The sequence below is a fragment of the Mesocricetus auratus genome, unplaced genomic scaffold (genome assembly GCF_017639785.1).
Source record: "Mesocricetus auratus isolate SY011 unplaced genomic scaffold, BCM_Maur_2.0 Super-Scaffold_100008, whole genome shotgun sequence".
In the NCBI taxonomy this organism is placed as follows: Eukaryota; Metazoa; Chordata; class Mammalia; order Rodentia; family Cricetidae; genus Mesocricetus; species Mesocricetus auratus.
The window spans coordinates 32,965,378-32,985,317 of NW_024429192.1; the positions used below are offsets into that span (position 1 = coordinate 32,965,378).

The 19,940-nt window shown below is 36.6% G+C and overlaps 1 protein-coding gene across 2 annotated transcripts in view; it reads left to right on the top strand.

Moving 5' to 3' along the window:
• Epha6 (EPH receptor A6) overlaps nucleotides 1–19,940 on the top strand; it is an 863,593-nt gene that overhangs the window by 141,778 nt on the left and 701,875 nt on the right. For both annotated transcript variants that reach the window (XM_040750609.1, XM_040750610.1), the window contains one exon: nucleotides 19,061–19,724. In XM_040750609.1, coding sequence (XP_040606543.1) covers nucleotides 19,061–19,724 — 664 coding nt within the window. The remainder of the gene's footprint in view (nucleotides 1–19,060; nucleotides 19,725–19,940) is intronic.

Genomic DNA, 19,940 nt, shown 5'->3' on the forward strand with positions numbered 1-19,940 from the left:
GAGGATTTAAATAATGACAGCACATCCTACATGCAGGGAGAATGCCATTTATTGCAACAAGAGAGGAGAGCCTTATATGCCAGTCAGCAGGCGCAGTAGAAAACAACCCAGGCTGGGGGTTTACATTCCCAGGCCCATCTGGGGCATATAACAGGAACTTTCGCTCAGGCCTTCTCAGAAGGAGGGGAACAGGATATTTTTGCTGAATAAGCTCCTAGTCACAAGTTGGTCAGCAGATCCGCGTGGAAGAAGTGTCCAACACACATGAATTCATACATACATATATACATGCACATATGCACACATGCACATGCATATGTACTCCCCACACAATGAATAATGCTCTAAAAGGTGTACTGATATATATGTTACCAGACCATTTAAGCGTTCATATTCTTTTTTCTTTTTAAAAGTAATGTTTCTATTATTGCTTTGAGAATCTTATGAAATATATTTTGATCTTATTTACCTGCTTTCTTCTCCATTTTGTATCTTAGCCATCTGCCCCATGACATGCCCACCCAACCAACTTTGTTTGTTCTGTGTTTTTAATCTATCAGATCCAGTTTGTGTTTTCCAAATACTTTTAGTTGTGAGGCTTATCCTAGAGTATGATCAGCTACCAGGAGTCATACATTTAAAGAAATGAATGCAGTCTCTCAGAAGCAATAAATTACTAATAGTTTCTCAACTATGTAGGAGTGAACCCCACAAAGCTATCCGCCCAACGGTCAGTGCGTCTCTCTCTCTCTGATAAATAAATATATCGTTTTCCCTTTATAGTCTCGATACAACTATACGTGGACCTACCGTCCCCTTGCATACTGGGGTTGTTTTCTGGCTTGAGCTCATACAAGCCTTGTGATGATACCATAACTGCTGCCAGTTCATATGTGCAAATGCCTTGCTGTACCCAGAAAACACGGTTTCGCTGTAGTCATTTACTGACTCTGGCACTTACAATATTTCTGACCCCTCTTTTGGGTTGATTTCTGAGTGTTATGCGGAAAGATGTTTTCAATTTAGAGAAGAACACTCTGAAGTATCTCTATGTCTTAATATTAATCAGTTGTGGTTTAGTTGTCATCTACTGCAAGAAGAGGGATACAAGGTCTCAGATAAAGGATGAGTGATGTACCTCTGTCACCATAGGGGTAAGTCACTAGGAGTCAGTTTACTATAGCAACTGAGCATAATATAATAGGTCCTCTCATATTATTATCTAGCCACCAGTTCTTGGCCCTTGTAGCAGTGCCAGTTATTGGCTTTCTCTTGTGTAGCAGGCCTTTAAAATCTCACCAATAATGTTTGGTTAATATCCAAATATTTGTGCCACTATTGAGTCCATGAATATATTTTGCAAGACCAGTAACTATTATAGTTCTCACGTTCACAGCTAGGTAAAATTGATCATTAGTTTATTCTTCTAATGGCATGCAAAGTTCCTTCACACAATATGAAAACTAGCCAGTGCTGAAAAAGTTTGGAGGTCAGTACCAGTTTCCTGTTCTGTGATTCAAATGTATGGAATCTTCAGCATTAAAGTCTTACCATCAGATTCTGGAGAGTAACCAAGAGCAATGACAATAGCCTATAATTTGGTGATTTATGAGATCCCATTGGTCAACATTTACAAAAGAGTTAATGTGACATTGTCTAATAAATATTGGATACATCATTTAAACTTTTATATGTATATATGTTTATAGTGTGTAAAGCTTCTACAAGAGCAGGTTTCCATAGGTCTTTTCCATGAGGTCTTTAGTTTGAAATATACAAGAAAGATAAATGTCATTTATTTTTATATTTGGTGGGTGCTGAGATCTTACCTGGGTCTTATACATACTAGGAGAGTGCTCTACCAATGATCTGCATTGCCAGCCCCCAACAGCATTTAATACTCTTGAATACTTTCTTCCTCATTAGTCATTTTCATGTTCAGTGGGTAGAAAATATCACATCCCCAAGAGGCTTCATGTCCCCATTTGAATTAGCATGAACAGCTTGAATATTCATTTACTTCACATTTGATTTTTGCAAGAATTAAAAATTCATATTTTGCTATACTTAAACCATAAGCTTTTTTAGATAAAATAGAAAGTTAATCAGTGTGAGCTATGAACTTCATAAGTCTTTACCCCAAAGATAGAGGATCCTGCTGGATCTGTAATAGTCCTTCTAAATTAAAGTGATTCTCTAAGAAAGAACGCCTTCTTAGTCTCCTAGATGTTAGAACACTTTCTCAGTTCACTTAGCTAATGAAGACATGCAGTCTGAAAATCACTTCCCCCTCCTCTTCACTCCACCTTGAACATCAGACAGATGTGCATCCACACACAAACAACAGAGCAGAGTTATAAACCTGAATTTTCATTTAAAAATTCCTGTTTTCTAGTGTGATGCCCAGTATGCCTCCTGACATGCCAAGGCTTGAGCTTAGTCCTTTGAGCTATCTGTGGTTAGCTGTCCTCCTCTAATCTTCAAAATCATATCAGTACCATAGGAGATGACTTAAGCTTACCTATCTCTCAGTAATGTGTTGCTCTCAGAATCTGGACCTAGTACACAATCAGTCTGATTATTAGAGTTTAAGTATTTAATGACTTATTTTATATTAAAAAATAACAAGAACTTACTTAATTCCTGAAATTATATTTCTTCTGAAGTGTGACACAAGACCAATAGAATTCAATTCCTATTCTCATAGAGTACACAGTGTACTTAAATTTATTTTGATTTAAAGTCTTTATAATGGCAAGTATCATCCTCCAAATATTTTTATTATCCCTTTTATATTTGAGAGTATAATATATTCTTGTTCAAATTTATGGCATCTTTTTTAGTAATTGCTATTACATGCATATATGTTGCATGCAAATATGTATTGCCAAGTGGAACTTATGAGTCTGTATAATGTTATATGTCCATGTGTTTTCAAGGCTGACTATATCAGATAATTAGTGTGGATCTCTTGCTTGAATATGACTGTTATTCATGCTTTCAGAATTCCTTGGTGCCCTCTGGGTCTTTGTGGAGCATTGAGACATTGTTGACTTTCCCTAACAATATGTTAGGATGTCCACTGTTGTCCTTGTTCAGGTCATGTTTAGGCAGTCATGTCAGTACAACTTTATGGTTGTAGCTTCTGACATTGCTAGGAGACACAATCTCACAGACAACTTTATCATTTTCTTGTTTTTACAATCTTTCCACCTTGTCTTTTGCAAAGATTGTTTCCTAAGGCTTGGGCGTGGGAGTTGTTTTGAAGATGTACCCATTGGAACTGGGTTTCCTAATTCTGCATTTTGATTGGTTGTGACTTTTTAATAATCTCTGTCTATTTCAAGAATAAGGGTCCTTGGTTAGAAGTGAGGAATTCACTTATTAGTGGATAAAAGCAAAAATTATACAGATGATACTGGCTTAGTAAAATGGTAGTTCTAGTTTCTCCAAGATCAATGACTTCACAAGCTTTGAGCAATTGGCTAGGTTTCTAGTACTAGGCATTATTTTCCTTTTAGTCAAGACACTCTCAAACACTGTTGGTGTGTTTCTTTCCCTTGGTTGCCCTATTGCTGAAGACACTGCATTTTAGATGAATGACCCAGTGGCCCCTAAGCTGGAACTCACCTGCATTCTTCCTTTTTAACTTACAGGGTAACAGAAGGTGCCATGCAAACTTCACAGGGCAGGAAGAATTCAAATGGCAGGACGGTTCAGTTGGAAGACAGACAGAGTGGGAGAGCAATGAAAGAGAAATATTGATAGAGGGAACCATTATAGGGTTAGGGAAATAACCTGGTATTAGGGAAATTCCCAGGAATTCACAAAGATGACCCCAGCTAAGACACCTAGCTGTAACGGAAAGGATGCCTGAACTGGTCTTCCCCTGTAATGAGATTGAGGACTACCCTAACTGTTATCATAGAGCTTTTATTTAGTAACTGATGGAAGCCAATCCAAAGAGCCAAAGCCAAGTACCAGGCCTTGCTCTGGGAATCCAGTCAAAGATAGGGACGAGGGATTATATGAACAAGGGGTGGGTGTCAAGATCGTGATGGATAACCCACAGAAACAGCTGATCCAAGCTTGATGGAGCTCAGTGATTCTGGACTGACAGCTGGGAAGCCTGCATAGGACTTAAGTAGGCCCTCTGCATATGGATGACAACTGTTGCTTGATCTGTTTGTGGGACCATGAGTAGTAGGACCAGGATCTATCCCTAGTACATGAGCTGGCTTTTTGGAGGCCATTACATAAGGGGGGATTCCTTGCTCAATCTCATTGTGAGGGGAGGGGGGAATCTTATCCTTTCTGAGGAGTGGATAGAGGATGAGTTGGGGGGCATTTGGGGAGTAGGAGGAGGGGAGAGAGAGGGTACTGTGGTAGATATACTAAGTGAATAAAACAAAGCAAAAGAAAAGAAACAAATGTCCTATCTAGATATGACACCAATGAACTTCCACAATGACCATCATGGCACAATAACCCTATGGGTGTATTATGGCATATAATTGATAACCAACATGACCATTATTTGGACTTAAGACCCACCAAATAAGAGGGAAAGAATCCAAATACTTTTAAACAACACTGACTCATTTTATGCATGCACTGTTGGGAAGATTTCTCTCTCTCTCTCTCTCTCTCTCTCTCTCTCTCTCTCTCTCTCTCTCTCTCTCTCTCTTTCTCTCTCTCTTTGCTTTTATGAACCTAAATGAATCAATTACTTTCTTTAGGTCAGCATTATCATTCATAAAACAAGGAAAATAGACTTCTTTTTATCTCTGATGAATATGAATCAATATAAATATGAGGTTTTGTGTTTTTTGTATTTGGGAAGTCTTGTGAAACCTTGGTGTATTTTAATATAAGACAGGTTAGTTAAGAACAGTATTTGTCATTTACTTAAAGTATTAATCCTATAAGCATCTTAAGATGGTACATTCAACATCTTATTAACTGGTTAAGTAAAGACCTCAACTTTAGCCAGGTGGTGGTGGTACACACCTTCATGCAAACACTCAGGAGGCAGAGGCATACAGATGAGTTCAAGGCCAGCCTGGTCTACAGAGAAACCTGTCTCAACATTTCCCTCCAAAAAAGGACCTCAACTTTAGATTTTAGGCCTTTTGACATGGGAAGGTAGATTCCATAGGTAATTTTTAATCTCCATTAATATTGGACAGGCTTTAAATGAAACAATCTCTCATGACTAATGAACAGCATCCTCATTGCTACACATACCAAAAATCCACAAAATAACAATTTTTTTGGATCCTGGTCGCAGCTGTAGTTAGATGCAGCACTGCATTTGTACCTTTTTTATTAAATATCTTTGTATTTGTAATAAGAAAGTTTTATGTTGCTTGAAGTGAAATAGAAATGCTACATTTTGCTTCTTGTTTTATTCTCTGAAACTAGCTATCATTTAAATGCAGAGTCTTTGCTTTTTTGCTGCAAAAACAGATTTATGCTATTAACTCCATGCCTAGGAGCAGAATCCAGGGCGCTAATTTTCTAAGTTTATATCTGTATATTGACTCAAAGTGAATATTTAAGTGGTTCCGGGGAAAATATTACATTAGAATATGAAGAAGCCTTCAGAAGCTGCTTTTGATAGAGAATATTAGATGCATACAATTTACAAATTAGGCCAAGACAAAGCTACAGAATGAGATGCCTGTGTTCTACCTGGAACTGTAGTTTATTTGACTTGTGCAAGCAAAGAATGTTTGGGACAAATGAGGTTTCTGTTGCCTTAGCAAATTAAGGCTTCTCTTCCCTCTCAGACCTTTTTCTTCTTACAATGAAGTTCAAGATTTTCTTCCTCTACTTAGGCTTAGCTACTTGAATTAAATGAATTTTTATCACATACTGCAAAACACTTGGGAATACATTTTATGGAGAGCTTAATGAGAAATCACAGATTTATCATGTGCTTCCAGTCCTTTGTTATATCTTTTTACCAATCTGTGATGAAAAATGAAATCCACTGTCCCATTTGTATGCTTATTATTTGTAAATCTGTTCTAGACCATTTAAAGGGTTATTTTGTTTTGTGGAGTTGTATCATTTCAGTAGTGATTTATTATAGCCTGACTCTGTGATATTTTCTTCTTCGTCACAACCAAATGTTAAAAAAATTCTACATATATGACTCATCTTTTTAGCATCTGTTGTTTGCTACAAAGGTAGAAATAAATTGAGAATTTAATAATTTTGACATTAAAGTAAATAAAAGAGAAACAAGTGATTTCTGATGGACAGATAAAAGGGAAGAAAGTAAACAGATTTCATAATGCATACAATAATGTAAGTACTATTCAATCAGGAGACAGAGGTACAATCAAAATTCTCCTCTCTCTCTAACTCATTCTTCAATGCTGTAAGACTTCTTCCTCTCCAGGTCCCTTTTTTATATAAATAATATCAGATATATTTTTCATTTACAGGACATATGATTATCATTTGTGTTTTCCATTCTAATGATATTTTAAAGTTATTATTAGTAGTGTTCTGAGGGGTCCTTTTCATTCAGGTTCCTGCATGCTTTGGGCTCACCAACAATTTTTACTGATTGCTCTACTTCTCACTCTAGTCAGCCTTGCTGCTGCTTAGGATCTTGATGACTCTGCAGTGTGATTCGCCTCCAGTTGATTTTTCCTTCTACTGTGTGCTTTGAGGACATCAGTATTTATAATTTCCCCTAGAAAATATTAATTTTTCTAACTAGATTCCCACAAGCCTATTTTATTTTCAGAAACAGACTATCTTCATTGGTCCTAAATGTGTTTGTTTCTCAATAGACATTTATATTCCTGTTCCAGTTCTAAAGATTTCAAAACAAAAAAGGCATAAATTTGAGTAATTCATGTTAGTGCTTTGAACCCATAGGTCAATTTCCCTTCCTATTATCAGAACATTTGTTGCCTAGAAAGGCTACTTGATTGCCTTATTCTATTCTCAATGGAAAGAAAGCAACTTGAATCCTTAGTGACTGCCAGTTGCTTTGGGAATTATTTTTCTTGTTCTAGCCTTCTCTGCCTAGAAGGAATTCAGCTTTTTGGCCTACTTTATTAAGTTTGTTATGGAAATAAAACATCATATGTGGGTGTGGATGTTTCTAACAGAACCTCCAGGCATAAGCAGACTACGGATTATTCATAGTTCTGTATACTTCCCATCACTTGTAGCAAATACACACTTCAAATGGGACTGTGGAGAGATCATTAGTGAAGAAACATTCCTACATGAAAGAAGGCTCTAATACAAATGTGCATATTCTGTGTAATTTTTATCCTGTGTCATATGTATATAGTGGATAAAATGGGTTGTCCCTACTTAAAACAAACATATAACTTCTTTTAAGCAGTGAAACATTTACAGATATACAAACTGAGTAATGTTAGAAAACCACTGGATGAGAATAGTGAAAGCTCTTATTAATTCTGCTGTTAAGTTGCTCAGCACTCTTAGCTGCTTTCTTTTATGTAACTGACACTGAACTAAAACACTCCGCTTCCTTTGTGTCATGCTTTCATTTTTGCTCTAATTATGTAAAGTTAATATTTCATTAACTCTTTAACAGTGTCACTAAAATGTGTTTTGATCATATTCACCCTTCCATTTTTCCTGAGGACTTGGAATATAAAAAACAGTTCCTCAAAATATAACACAATTAGCTCAGCAAAAAAGAAGCACAAGCCCTGCATTCTTACGCAGAGGAGAATGTCCTCGACTTCCATCTTTTCTAATGTATTATATGAATAGAACAGACAGTTTCTTTTTGTTGTGGCAGTTTCATCGGGTGTTTATTGCTTGGATTGAGGAATGGATATGTGAATTACATATGATGAATGGGAATTCCTTGACCCAACTTTGACTATGAAAATTTTAGCTAAGCAAAATTTAGTTGTCCTTCAGAAGTTGTTTCAGAAAGAATGCAACGATTTTGAGAATGTCCTTTTGGATACAATAGAATGGAGTTGGTGTGGAAAACAAATGAGAATATATAGAAGGAAGTTTATCAAATTCAGGAATCTCAGAGAGGAGATCACATATCACATAAAAGCATAGAACCTTTGGTTGTGTTGTAGAAGAAGGCAGTCTATGACAGAATCCTATATGAGGGTATCTGAGGGAAATACAAGGCAAAGCACCTCAAAAGGGTGTGAAAATTTAAGAAAAAACACAAAATAAACAAAATGCTATTTAATTATCTTTAAAAACAAAACAAGAAAGGTGTTGATAAACAATCACTGGGATTTGTTTTCCTACTGTCTCTAATGCCTGATCACCAGGCTAGGAGCTTTTGTCTTCCTCTGTCTATCAAATGTGCCCCTGTGAGCAAATGGACCACCCTAGAAAATGGTAAAAAGAAGACTTGTGTCTTTTGCACCAGCCCATCATCGTGGGGAAGGTGTGGAGGAACAGCAATGTTGAAGTCATTGCAGATAGGAGGTAGAACAAAGAAGCAAAGGGAACACCTCATAGATATACTCCTTATTTCAAATAGCCATAATTACTTACAATTCACAACCTCCCAATAATGCTATCTATTACATTTCGTTTCCACCAAGTTATTAACCACTCACTAGACAGAATCTTCATGGCCTAACCCACTGGTGACATGTCCTCCTGGGCTCACTGTGGTATGTGCTTTATTAATCTCTTAGGTTTTCCTTAATCCAATCAAGCTTAAATGAGTAATCATCAAACTATGTGAAGGTTATATTAGGAAACATTCATGGCTGTAGATTTAACAGTAGCCTCTAGTGTGTGAAATATATGCTCCAACCCCAGTCCTTTGATTTCTGTAAGAAGTATTCAGCATTTAGAAGTTCAATATCCCATTTTCCTAACTTCTGGCAATATTTTATATTAGTTCTATAAGAATTTCAGACAACATATGTTGTTTATTTTTAAAAATAAACATCTCCACATAGTCCTTCTTACGCACTCACCCCAATTTTGCGCCTCTCCGATGTCAATCCGTTCATACCAACTTGTGCAGTCTAAATATTCTTGAATGTGTGGTCTTCATTGGAGTGTGGTGGACTTTCCAGGGAGCTTATTTTCTTAGAGAAAACTTTCCCTCCCTTCTCAGCAGCTCACTACTGCAAGTAACTTAGCAACCAGGTGTCATCGTTTTCTCAACTCCCTTTTCTGTGCTTGGATTTGGTCTGGTTTGGCATTGCACAGATTTTGTACATGTGTTTCCAGGGCACTGTGCATTCATAAGTTCAAATGCCATGCTTTATCCAGAGGTCACTATTTTTTTTTGTATTCATCCACTACCTTTGGATTCTATACTCTTTCCAACCCCCTCTTCAGCAACAGTTCCTGAGACTTGCAAAGAAGGACCAAGCTAAATATGTTACATTTAGGTCTGAGCTCAGTCTCCATAGCATGTAAAAGATATGATATATATATATAGCTTTAGTTTGATGAACACATTCTGCATTATATTTTGACAAATTATTATATAATATGTAATCATTCTGTTCCTATGGACAAATATCTAGATGATGTATTTATATGGAGAAAATGCTTACGTTGGGTCCCAGTTCTTCCTTATTTGACCTTATAACATATGGTACATCATAGCATGATCATATTGTGTTGCTCATCTCAAGGCATTCAAGAAGTCAAAAGATAGGAGGAAGGCCAGGGATCTGTATAATCCTTTCATGGCCCCCCAGTAACCTAACTTTCCAGGCTGGATCATACCCTTTTAAATTTTCCATCTCCTTCCAGTGCTGACACAAGTTAGTGTACTCCATAGAAGACTTAAAATATTTGATTCAGTGACAGTGCTGTCAAAAGCAAGCAGATGAGAAAGATGAGCAAGTGGTGAATGGCAGGTTTGACATGTTCTGAATATTTGTAATTTCTTTAGCTATTACATGTAAACATTCATCAGATAATCTGTTATGCATTATTTAAAAGGATAGGTACTATAATCCACTGAATGCACATAGTATAGTGCTAATGGTACCTAAAAGTATGCAAACATAGCTACCCTTATACATTAACCTATTGTTTCTCTGTTTTACTTAAAATTTGTTTGTTAGTTTCCTTATTTGTTTTTTTCCTTGTGCATGTGTGTGCAAGAAAGAGAGATTGTAAGAAAGAAAAGAGATAGATGATATATAGGTATAGATAGAAGACAGCTAGATAGTCACACAGAGAGTGAGAGCAAGCAAGAGAGAGACAGAGACAGAAAAATGAAAGATAGAGAGAGAGACAGAGACAGAGAGAGAGAGTCTAGGCCAGGCTAGCCTGAAACGTATTATGTATCCCAGATAGTCTTGAACTCATAGAAATCCTCCCACCACAGCCTCATGAATACCAGAATTGTAGGAGGGAATGAAGCACCAATGCTCAGTTTGAATTATTAAACCCATTAGTTCTTTAAAGTACAATTACATTTCTTCTTCAAGTTTGCAATACTATGCTAATTCATAAATATTGCTGATTACTTAATACTTACCCTATGTACTATCGATGCCATTGCATTGATACTTAGACTCAGACATGTGCTACAAGCATATTTTCATAATTTATTCCTTCAACTAGTTATTCAAAAGTCCAAGTACCATATCCTACATTCACTTTATCAAATTATAACATGCTATTACAAATTCAGTACAAACTGTTGTGTGGGGATTTTTTATATTTCTTCATTTTGTTTTTGCTTTTCAATTTTTTTACTTTTTAAGAATTTCATACATAAATATAACATATATCATTATATATCATAATCACTCCCCTTTCCCTGCCAATCCTCTTAGATACCTCTCAACATGTTTTTTTTCCAACATTGTTTCTCTTCTCTTCTCCTCTCCTCCCCTTCTATTCCTTCTTTTCTCTTCTTTCCTTTTTATTGAGTCTAATTAGTATTGTTCATGCAGTGATTGGTATAGGGCTGTCCACTGGCAAATGGACAAACTATCCATGCTCACAACTTCCAAAAAAAAAAACAATAACTTTTCCTCCCATATAAGCATTCAACAGTGAATATCACCTCATCTAGCTTTGGGGTTGAATGAGTTTAGTTTAAATCTTAATCTTCATGAACTGTTGTGAGAATTTTGCTATTGTTGTTGTTTCTTTTACGTTTTTCTGTTTCTGTGATAAAACAGTGATGAAATCCATCTTGGGAAGAAAAACTTTATTAAGCTTAGAATTTCTCAATTTCATTGAGAAAAGCAAGTCGAGAATCAAGACAGAAACCTGTAGGTTGGTACTGCAGCAGAGACCATGGAGAAATGCTTACTGGCTGATGTTTTCCAGCTTGCTCAGCTACTTTTCTCATATACCCCAGTGCCTCCTACTATTTATGGCACAGATCATTGTAGGCTTTGACCTACAGCATCAATTATCAATTAAGAAAATTAATTCCCACAGACCTATTTACAACTCAGTCTAATGAAGGCAATTGCTCACTTGAGTTTCTCTATTCCCAGATGACTCTAATTTTTTCAATAAGACAAAGTAACCAATATGGTTTTGCTTGTGACTCAGAAAACCTGGCTGGTCACTGAGAACATAGATCCTCCTGTCTCTCCCTCCACAACACTGGGATTACAAAAGCAAGCCACATGTCTGGATTTGGCATATATGCTGGGTTTTATGCTTCTGTGTCCTGCACGTTACCAACTCGAGCTATAATATTTTAAAATCTAATTTGAATATTTTCAATAATTTTCACCATCTTTAGACTTAGGATAGGAAACCATTTTGTCTGTACCTAGAACTTTAGATAGACTTTCCCATTTTCTTCTATGGCTGCACTCCACTTCATAAAACTGGGGGAGTGAAGGAAAAGGAGTTTTGTCTCTTAGATCTTGTGATAGATTTTCTATGTGGCATAGGCATCAAGATTCATGAATTTATTTCTTTAGTGAATTCCATCTACTTTGAGAAACACTGTGGTTTTATCTGCTTTGTCTACTCAATAGATTCATTAACTTTCAAAAATGTCATGGCTTTTAGGTTGGGTATTGGGGATGGGGATCCAGCCTCCATGACTGGCGATGGTTCTGGTGTCCTCAGTTCAAAATGAATGGGGGATATATGCTGTCAGCTAAGAGGAGGGCCCAAATTTTACATAAGTGTTAGGATAATCTTGTATGTTGGAAGTCCTTTGTGGGATTAGAAAATTGTGAATGTGTGGACTCACATGGTAGCTAACCTTATGCCTACAGTTTCAGTACTTGGAATATGAAAATCATAAATTCAATGTTTTTTAAAGAAACATACCTAAAATATGAGATAAATTTTACATCTACTGATAGTGAACAATAAATGTTATATCTTTTACATCTAGACTAATTTTAAATTCATTTCTTTATTTTAGGCAAGTAGATTCAAATTTAAATTTTAATGTACATTTCTTTTGACTAGTACAGAAGATAAAATTTAACAATAGACTTTTTGACTGTTCTGATACCTAATTGCAATTCCAATTGCATGCTTTCAATAAACAAAGATAAACACTGCCATGTATAAGTCTTCTTAAATTCAATATGGAATATCATACACCAGCCTATGCATATTGATGCATTGTGTTTGAAAATTCACACTTTCATTGAATCAGATAATGCTCTTATCTCTCTTTAATATTAGTTATTTGAGAATTTCATGTAAGATGCTTTGATCATATTCATTTCCTCCCCAACTTTTACCCATTCCCACTCCCTGTTTCCTCTTTTTTTGTTCATCCATGAAGTCCAGTTTGTACTACCTATACATTCTTTGATGTATGGCCTTCAGCTGGAGCATGGTCTATTTCGTATAACAGGGCCAACACTGTTAAAGCAAACTGTCTTTTCCTATTCTAGAATTGATCATTTGACAAGAGCTCCTAAGCTAGAGATCAACCTTCATGTCTAACTTTACTATCCATGCTGGGGTTTGGTCTGGGTTGAGCTTTTGCAGTTGTGCCTGATGACACAGTTGGTGAGTTCCTAAGTGTAGCTACCCTACTGTGTCCAGAGAACACTCTTTCCTCCTACCTCTCTTCTTCAGTGCTCACAGAACCTTGGAAGAAGAGTAGCTTTGATATAGATATCCCATTTAGGGCTGAGTGTCTTACTCTCTTTTTTCTCTGGTCTTTACCTTATTGTAGGTCTTTGCTTTAATTACCATATAAATAGAAGCATCTCTTGTGAGGGTTAAGAAATGCACTAATACGTGTGTACAACTGTTAGTATTAGAAGTCAGTTTGGTACAGTTTCTATCAAGCAAAATAATAGCACATTGTTTTCTCCTAGTGTGGATTACCTATCTAGCCCATCCTTTATATAAACAGTCCCGATGTAGAATATATTTACATAAGCATAATAATATAATGTATTAGGAAATGTATAAGGAAAATGTACATACTATTTTAAATGTATTAGCTTCATATTTTAGCTTATTGATGAATGATGAACATTTTAATATTTTAATCTAATGAGATAGAGTCTGAAATTATTGAAAGTGTAGAGGGTCAATCACTTTTGCCCCAAAGCAAAGCTGTACACTATTTGGGAAAGGTAAGGATGCAGTAAGGACAATCATTGAGTGCCTTTAATAAGAAATAAATGAAATCTGAATAGAAATTTGTCCATGATAAGAATAATCAATGGATGATACTTGAAAGCTTTCCAAGGTTTTTGGTTTTTTAGGGGTTTTTGGTAAAATTCTGTGAATTTCAGATATTGATTTTTTTTAATTTTCAGATTTATTATTATTACGTTATCTTGTTCACTATTATTAATAAATCTGTAGCAATTAGTTGACTCCTTACATGATCCAGTAGAATATTAAATAGCTTTTAATTTTAAATACAAATTATTCTTGAGACTCATGCTATTAGTGAAATGACAGGCATTAGATTGGTGATTCAATATCATTCTCCATTCAATGATGGGTACACCCCTGACAAGCAATGGTTTTGTTCTGTAAAATTAGACCAACAGTTAGAAAGAAACTGATTTCCATGGAAAATATCCCCTGAATCACAAGCAAGCTACTTGACATTTATGGATATAGATTTAATCTTACATAATAGATTATTCCATGATTTCTGCACATTTACAGTAGATAGTTAAAAGCACTTAATGTCATAACAGTACTAAATACTGAAGCAAGTATCCCTGCGGTTGGAAGCTATACTAACTCTCAGTTCAACCCACTTAAATTAAGTGACTCTCCACAGCCAATTAAAGTGAAAAATGTTATAAACAGAATGTGTTAAATCATCTTACTCTAAATTACTGAACTAGGGTACCAAGAGATGGGACACATACTTTATATAGAAAACAGTGTGTGTTTCTAGTATCATCTAACTGAAATAATAGATTCTTGAAGACCAACATGTTTTCTCTCAATGACTGTGAAGATTCTTAAATATTATTTATTCACTAACAATATTATTGTAATTATACAAATAAAATACAAACACCCTATATATACAAAATAGATAGAAAATTTGAAAGAAATACAAGCTAATACCTACTTACTTCAAAACACTCAAATTTTTTTATTAAGAAGGTTTAGCAAGGCCTTCCCATGAAGTCAACTGTCAGCATGCTTGTATTTATCACAAAACAGGGAAGGAAATCCAATGACCTAGGTCAGGACAAAAGGCCAAGTTCAAGTTACTGGGAAAGACATTTAGATCAGTTCTCTAGGCATTTCTTCCCCAGTTTTCTTCCTAAACTGTTTCTATGCACATATTGTCTTGTAATAGACTTAATATTTGCTTTCTACTCTGTCTCTTCCCTAAGATATTGCATAAGTGTCAGTTCCTTAGTGAGGTCGACATCAAAAGCCTATGAAATACTGTAAATTTCTTCCTCTTCCTATCTGTGATGTATTCTGTTACTGTATTCCTACCATGGCATTTATTCTTTTGATAATCCTATGTTACTATACCCCTATTCTGCAATATAATCTCAAGTAAACACTTCTTAAGTACTGTATTCTCATGTCTGGAGGAATGACAGGAATATCACTTGTATTAATCTAAGATCCCGTTTGTTTATTTCCTTCAAATTTTTACCAATGTGTGATTTTTTTTCTTTACCCAGATACAAATCCTGTGTAGACAAAAGGAAGCTCTTTGAGGGCTTGTATTTGGCAGCTATGTATGTCTAGATATGGAACAACAACAAACAGGGACATCAGACAGGTGACAATAGCAGTGTGTGGCATAGGAGCTAGCTCTGAAAGCATGATAGCTCTTAATGTGTGTCTAAATTTTTGGCATTATGGCTATGGACAGGTGTAGGTAAAGAGATTCATTACCTCTTAACAACCACTAGTGTTACCACACTTATATATGCCTAGCAATCTGGGTTTAACCAGCTGTTAGTCTCAGCTTAAGTGCCTGAGACATTTGGCCTGACAGATTATACAGCTCTGTAGAAATCTTCCAGTGACCAAAGCCTGTACTTTCTCTTCTCCAGCTCCTTAGACCAGCTTTGCTATTCCTCCCTCTTTTGCCATTCTCATAATTTCTGGACCTCTTGTCTTCCTGTCCTGGTGGTTCTCAAATTATTCACCAGCTTGTTCTCTAGTATCCATATGTCTGATTACTTTAGAGCTTGGCCTGTTCTCTTCACTACTCGATTCCATTACCTCTGCCAACATTGCATTCTGTTGCCTCTGATGCTTATTTCTTTGTGTTTAGTTTCATGACACTATATGAAGGCAAAAAAAAAGATGACGTGGGATAACCCTTTTATTGTACCTAGTGTAACTCCACCACAGGAAGAAGCACATGAGACTGTCTCCTGGTCTATTCACTCAGTTTTCCTGGTGCATTGTTCTATAGACAGAGAAAGGTATCAAAACCAATCATAACACACCCTCAGGCAAATAGAGATTTAGTTTGAACAAATCACAGCCTCAGCTGTTTATACCAGTCACAGGCTTCCCGTGAAAGGCCATCAAGGAAGTGTATCTAGACTAAGCAAAAAATGTTAAAAGGAGATTCAGAGTTGGTTAAGGTTTATTATTGTGTGATGAATAGTTTTATGCCAATTTGGCACAAGCTAAAGTCATCTGAGAAGAGGGAACCTCAATTAAGAACATGCTTCCATAAAATGGTGTTTCAGGCAAGACTGTAGTGCATTTTCATAATTATTTATTGATGGAGGAGGACCCAGCCCATTGTGCTTGGTTTCATTCTTGGGCTTGTAGACTTGAGTTCTATACAAAAGCAGGCTGAGTAATCCAAAAGGAGCAAGATAGTAAGCAGGACACCTTCAAGGACTCCAAATCAGTTCCTGCCTGCAGTTTCCTGCCCTGCTTGAGATCCTGCACGCACTGATTTTGATGATGAACTGTTATATGGGAATGTGAATGAAATAAACTACTTCCTCAAGTTGCTATTGATAATAGTTTATCATCACAGAAGGGGAACCTCAACTAAGATAGATATTGGTACCAGGATTTGGGGGTATTGCCGTTACTGATGTGACCATATAGTTTTGGTAGGATTTTGTTCTTTTGTAGAAGGACTTTGGAATTGTGGGACGGGAAATCTGCTGAGTTTTCAAAGCTTGGTGAGCTGTTTTGTGGGAGGTGGGAACATATAATGTGAAAATAAATGCAGAGGATGAAGTCCTGGCTTGTGACCTTCCAGTGTTTCTCTGGAACCACTCCACGTCTCTATCAGGGCCTTATACATTTTAAGTTAAGAAACTGTAGTTTTGTTAGCTGGAATTGAAGAATAGCTGTGATTAACAATAGACTAGCACCACTGAGGTAAAACCTTTGCTGGAGTTGTCAAAGCTAGTCACCTGGAGCTAAGAAATTAGCAGTGATTAACAAGAGACCAACATCATTGAGGTGAAATCTTCTGGGGAGTGCTTCCTCAGGTTCAACACACAGAAGTTTTGTTATAGATGTGACTAAGATTGTGCTTCTTCCTGGAAGCTGAACTTGGTACTGGAATAGTTACCTGGTTTCGAAGGCATGAAGGGGTCATGGAGAGCAGCTGAGACTTGAGACTGTGTGGCAAAGTGAAGTCCCTGAAGAGAGCATAGGAGAAACTGTTAGTGAAGGTGCAGCCAAGTTGCAACAATGCACCCCTGCATTATGGCTATGCCAATACAATGGGTTCACCAACAAGAAAAGCATGAGTGGTGGAGTCTAGCCAAGATGTTTGTGCTGCATAGAGCTGATCTAGGTAGGTAACAGAGGCCTTTTAAGAAGCCCAGAGGATGACAACTGGATTCCAGACATGGGATCTTGAATATGACGTAGCTTGGTTTGACTTTTTTCAGATTGTATGACTATTCACTGATTTTGCTCTCTTGAAGTAAGAAGGCATTTAAATTTATAGGAGCCTACAGTTGAGAGACTTTGGTTTTTAAAAGACTTGATTTTAAAAGAATAGAATTTTTTAAGTCTTTTAAAGTTGTAAGAATGAGTCTTTTAAGTTTGAAAATATTTTATATTGTGATATCAATATTAATGTTTGTCTTGAGAATGAACAAGAAATTAAAGGTTGTAGCTTAACAGTGGTATGTGTGTGTCAAGCTGACAAATGGTCAATTGTGTTAAATATTTTTATGTCAAACTGAAGCAAGCTAAAAGCTTCCATAAGATCCAGTTGTCTAGAACCCTATGGGGCATTTTCTTAGTGATTGATGTGGGAGGGCCCAGCCCAGTGTGGGTAGTTTTATGCCTCAGCTTGTGGTCTTAGATTCTATAAGAAAGCAGGCTAAGCAAGCCAGCAAGCAGCCGGATCATAGTACATCTACATCAGCTCTTGCCTTCAAGTTCCAACCCTGCTTGAGTTCCTGCTCTCACTGCCTTGATAATGAACTGTTATCGGGAACTATGAGTGAAATAAACCTTTTTGTCCTCACATTACTTTTGGTCATGTTGTTTCACCGTAGCAATAGTAATCGTAAGACATATCGCCAAGTCCAGTACAAACTGAAATAATCCTTATGATTGTAAAGAAATTATCTGTGGTCATTTTTTGTATTTTTTTAATCCATCAATCAGGGTGTCTGTGAATTATTCAAAATGTTGGAGCTGGCATAATGATAGTCTAGTTGGCTATTGTTTGGTGGTTCTTTTGCTAATAACTGTTAATTGTAGAATCAAACCATCCTATTGACGTATTCAGCCTGCTTTCCTATAAAAGTCAGCCCCACCAACCTACGGTGGTACGACCCAGTATGGACTGGACCATCTCATGTCAATCAGTAATTTAAAAAGTAGTGCTCTGCAGCCTAGTATTATGGAGGTATTTTCCAAATTAAGGTTCCCTCTTCTTCCGTGACTATAGATTGTGGAAAGTTGATACAAAACTAGCCAGCACAGAGGGAATCCCTATCTATCTCAGAATGACGACAGAAACATTTAATTTCACACTGGTTAATAAATCTCACATTGTGACAAATTATACACGAGGATAGATTAACAAACCACTGTGCATTTTTCATGGGTCTGATGATTTTGATCAAATAATGTATGCTACTTTAAATCCTTTTAGTAAGCCAAGAAATATTTCTATTTTTTATTCTATTTATGTGTCTGTTTCTCTGTGTGCATGCATGCACTAGAGGTCAGATAACCTTGGAAGTCAGACAAGGGTGGTGTCAGGTTGCCTAGATAGAGTGGCAGGTGGTTGTGAGCTGCCTGATGTGGATGATTTGAACAAATCTAGGGTCCTCTCCAAGAGCAGTATGTGTTGATAATTGTTCTAGCTCTCCCCCAGAACAGCTGTAACTGCTTTAGACATACATTTAAAACACATATGGGTTACAAGAATCCTATGAAAAAGGTCATGTTGCCAATTCTATTATACAGTCAAAGAAACTGACAATGTTAATGCTGCTTTGGTTATATTATAAAAGGAGAAAGCTCCCAGAAGAGTAGGTTCCATACTTTCAACTGAAGGGTCATGGTTCAAATGCTGCATTGCTGCTTTGGACAATTTCATTGCATAGTTTTAACTCATTTTCTTTTCCTAGGACATTCTTAAACATTAACAGGTCTGTTAATAGCAGTGGTTTTATAGACATTTCTCTTTTCCTTTTTGCAGTGGGATGCCATTACTGAAATGGATGAGCACAACAGGCCCATACATACATACCAGGTTTGCAATGTCATGGAGCCAAACCAGAACAATTGGCTTCGTACTAATTGGATCTCTCGTGATGCTGCACAGAAAATTTATGTGGAAATGAAGTTCACACTAAGGGATTGTAACAGCATCCCATGGGTTTTGGGAACTTGTAAAGAAACATTTAATCTGTATTATATAGAATCGGATGAATCCCACGGGACTAAATTCAAGCCAAGCCAATATATAAAGATCGACACAATTGCTGCTGATGAAAGTTTTACTCAGATGGATTTGGGTGATCGCATCCTCAAACTCAACACTGAAATTCGTGAGGTGGGGCCTATAGAAAGGAAAGGATTTTATCTGGCCTTTCAAGACATTGGAGCATGCATTGCCCTGGTCTCAGTCCGTGTTTTCTACAAAAAGTGCCCCTTCACTGTGCGGAACTTGGCTATGTTTCCTGATACCATCCCAAGGGTGGATTCTTCCTCTTTGGTGGAAGTGCGCGGTTCATGTGTGAAGAGTGCTGAAGAGCGGGATACTCCTAAACTCTACTGTGGGGCTGATGGAGATTGGCTCGTTCCTCTTGGGAGGTGTATCTGCAGTACAGGCTATGAAGAAATTGAGGGTTCCTGCCATGGTAAGATGCAAAAATGCAAAAATGTATCTCCTATCTTAAATTGTTTCTCGAAAATTATTGAATGTGCTTCCTGAACTTTTCTTGTTGAAGAAATTGACTTCTGTTAACTATAAAGAAAATCCGATATATTACTTTTTTCCTTAATATGAAGGAAGATATAGCATACTCCTTTCAATTAAACTCTATGCATTCTTGGATTTTTATAAAGGAAAATAC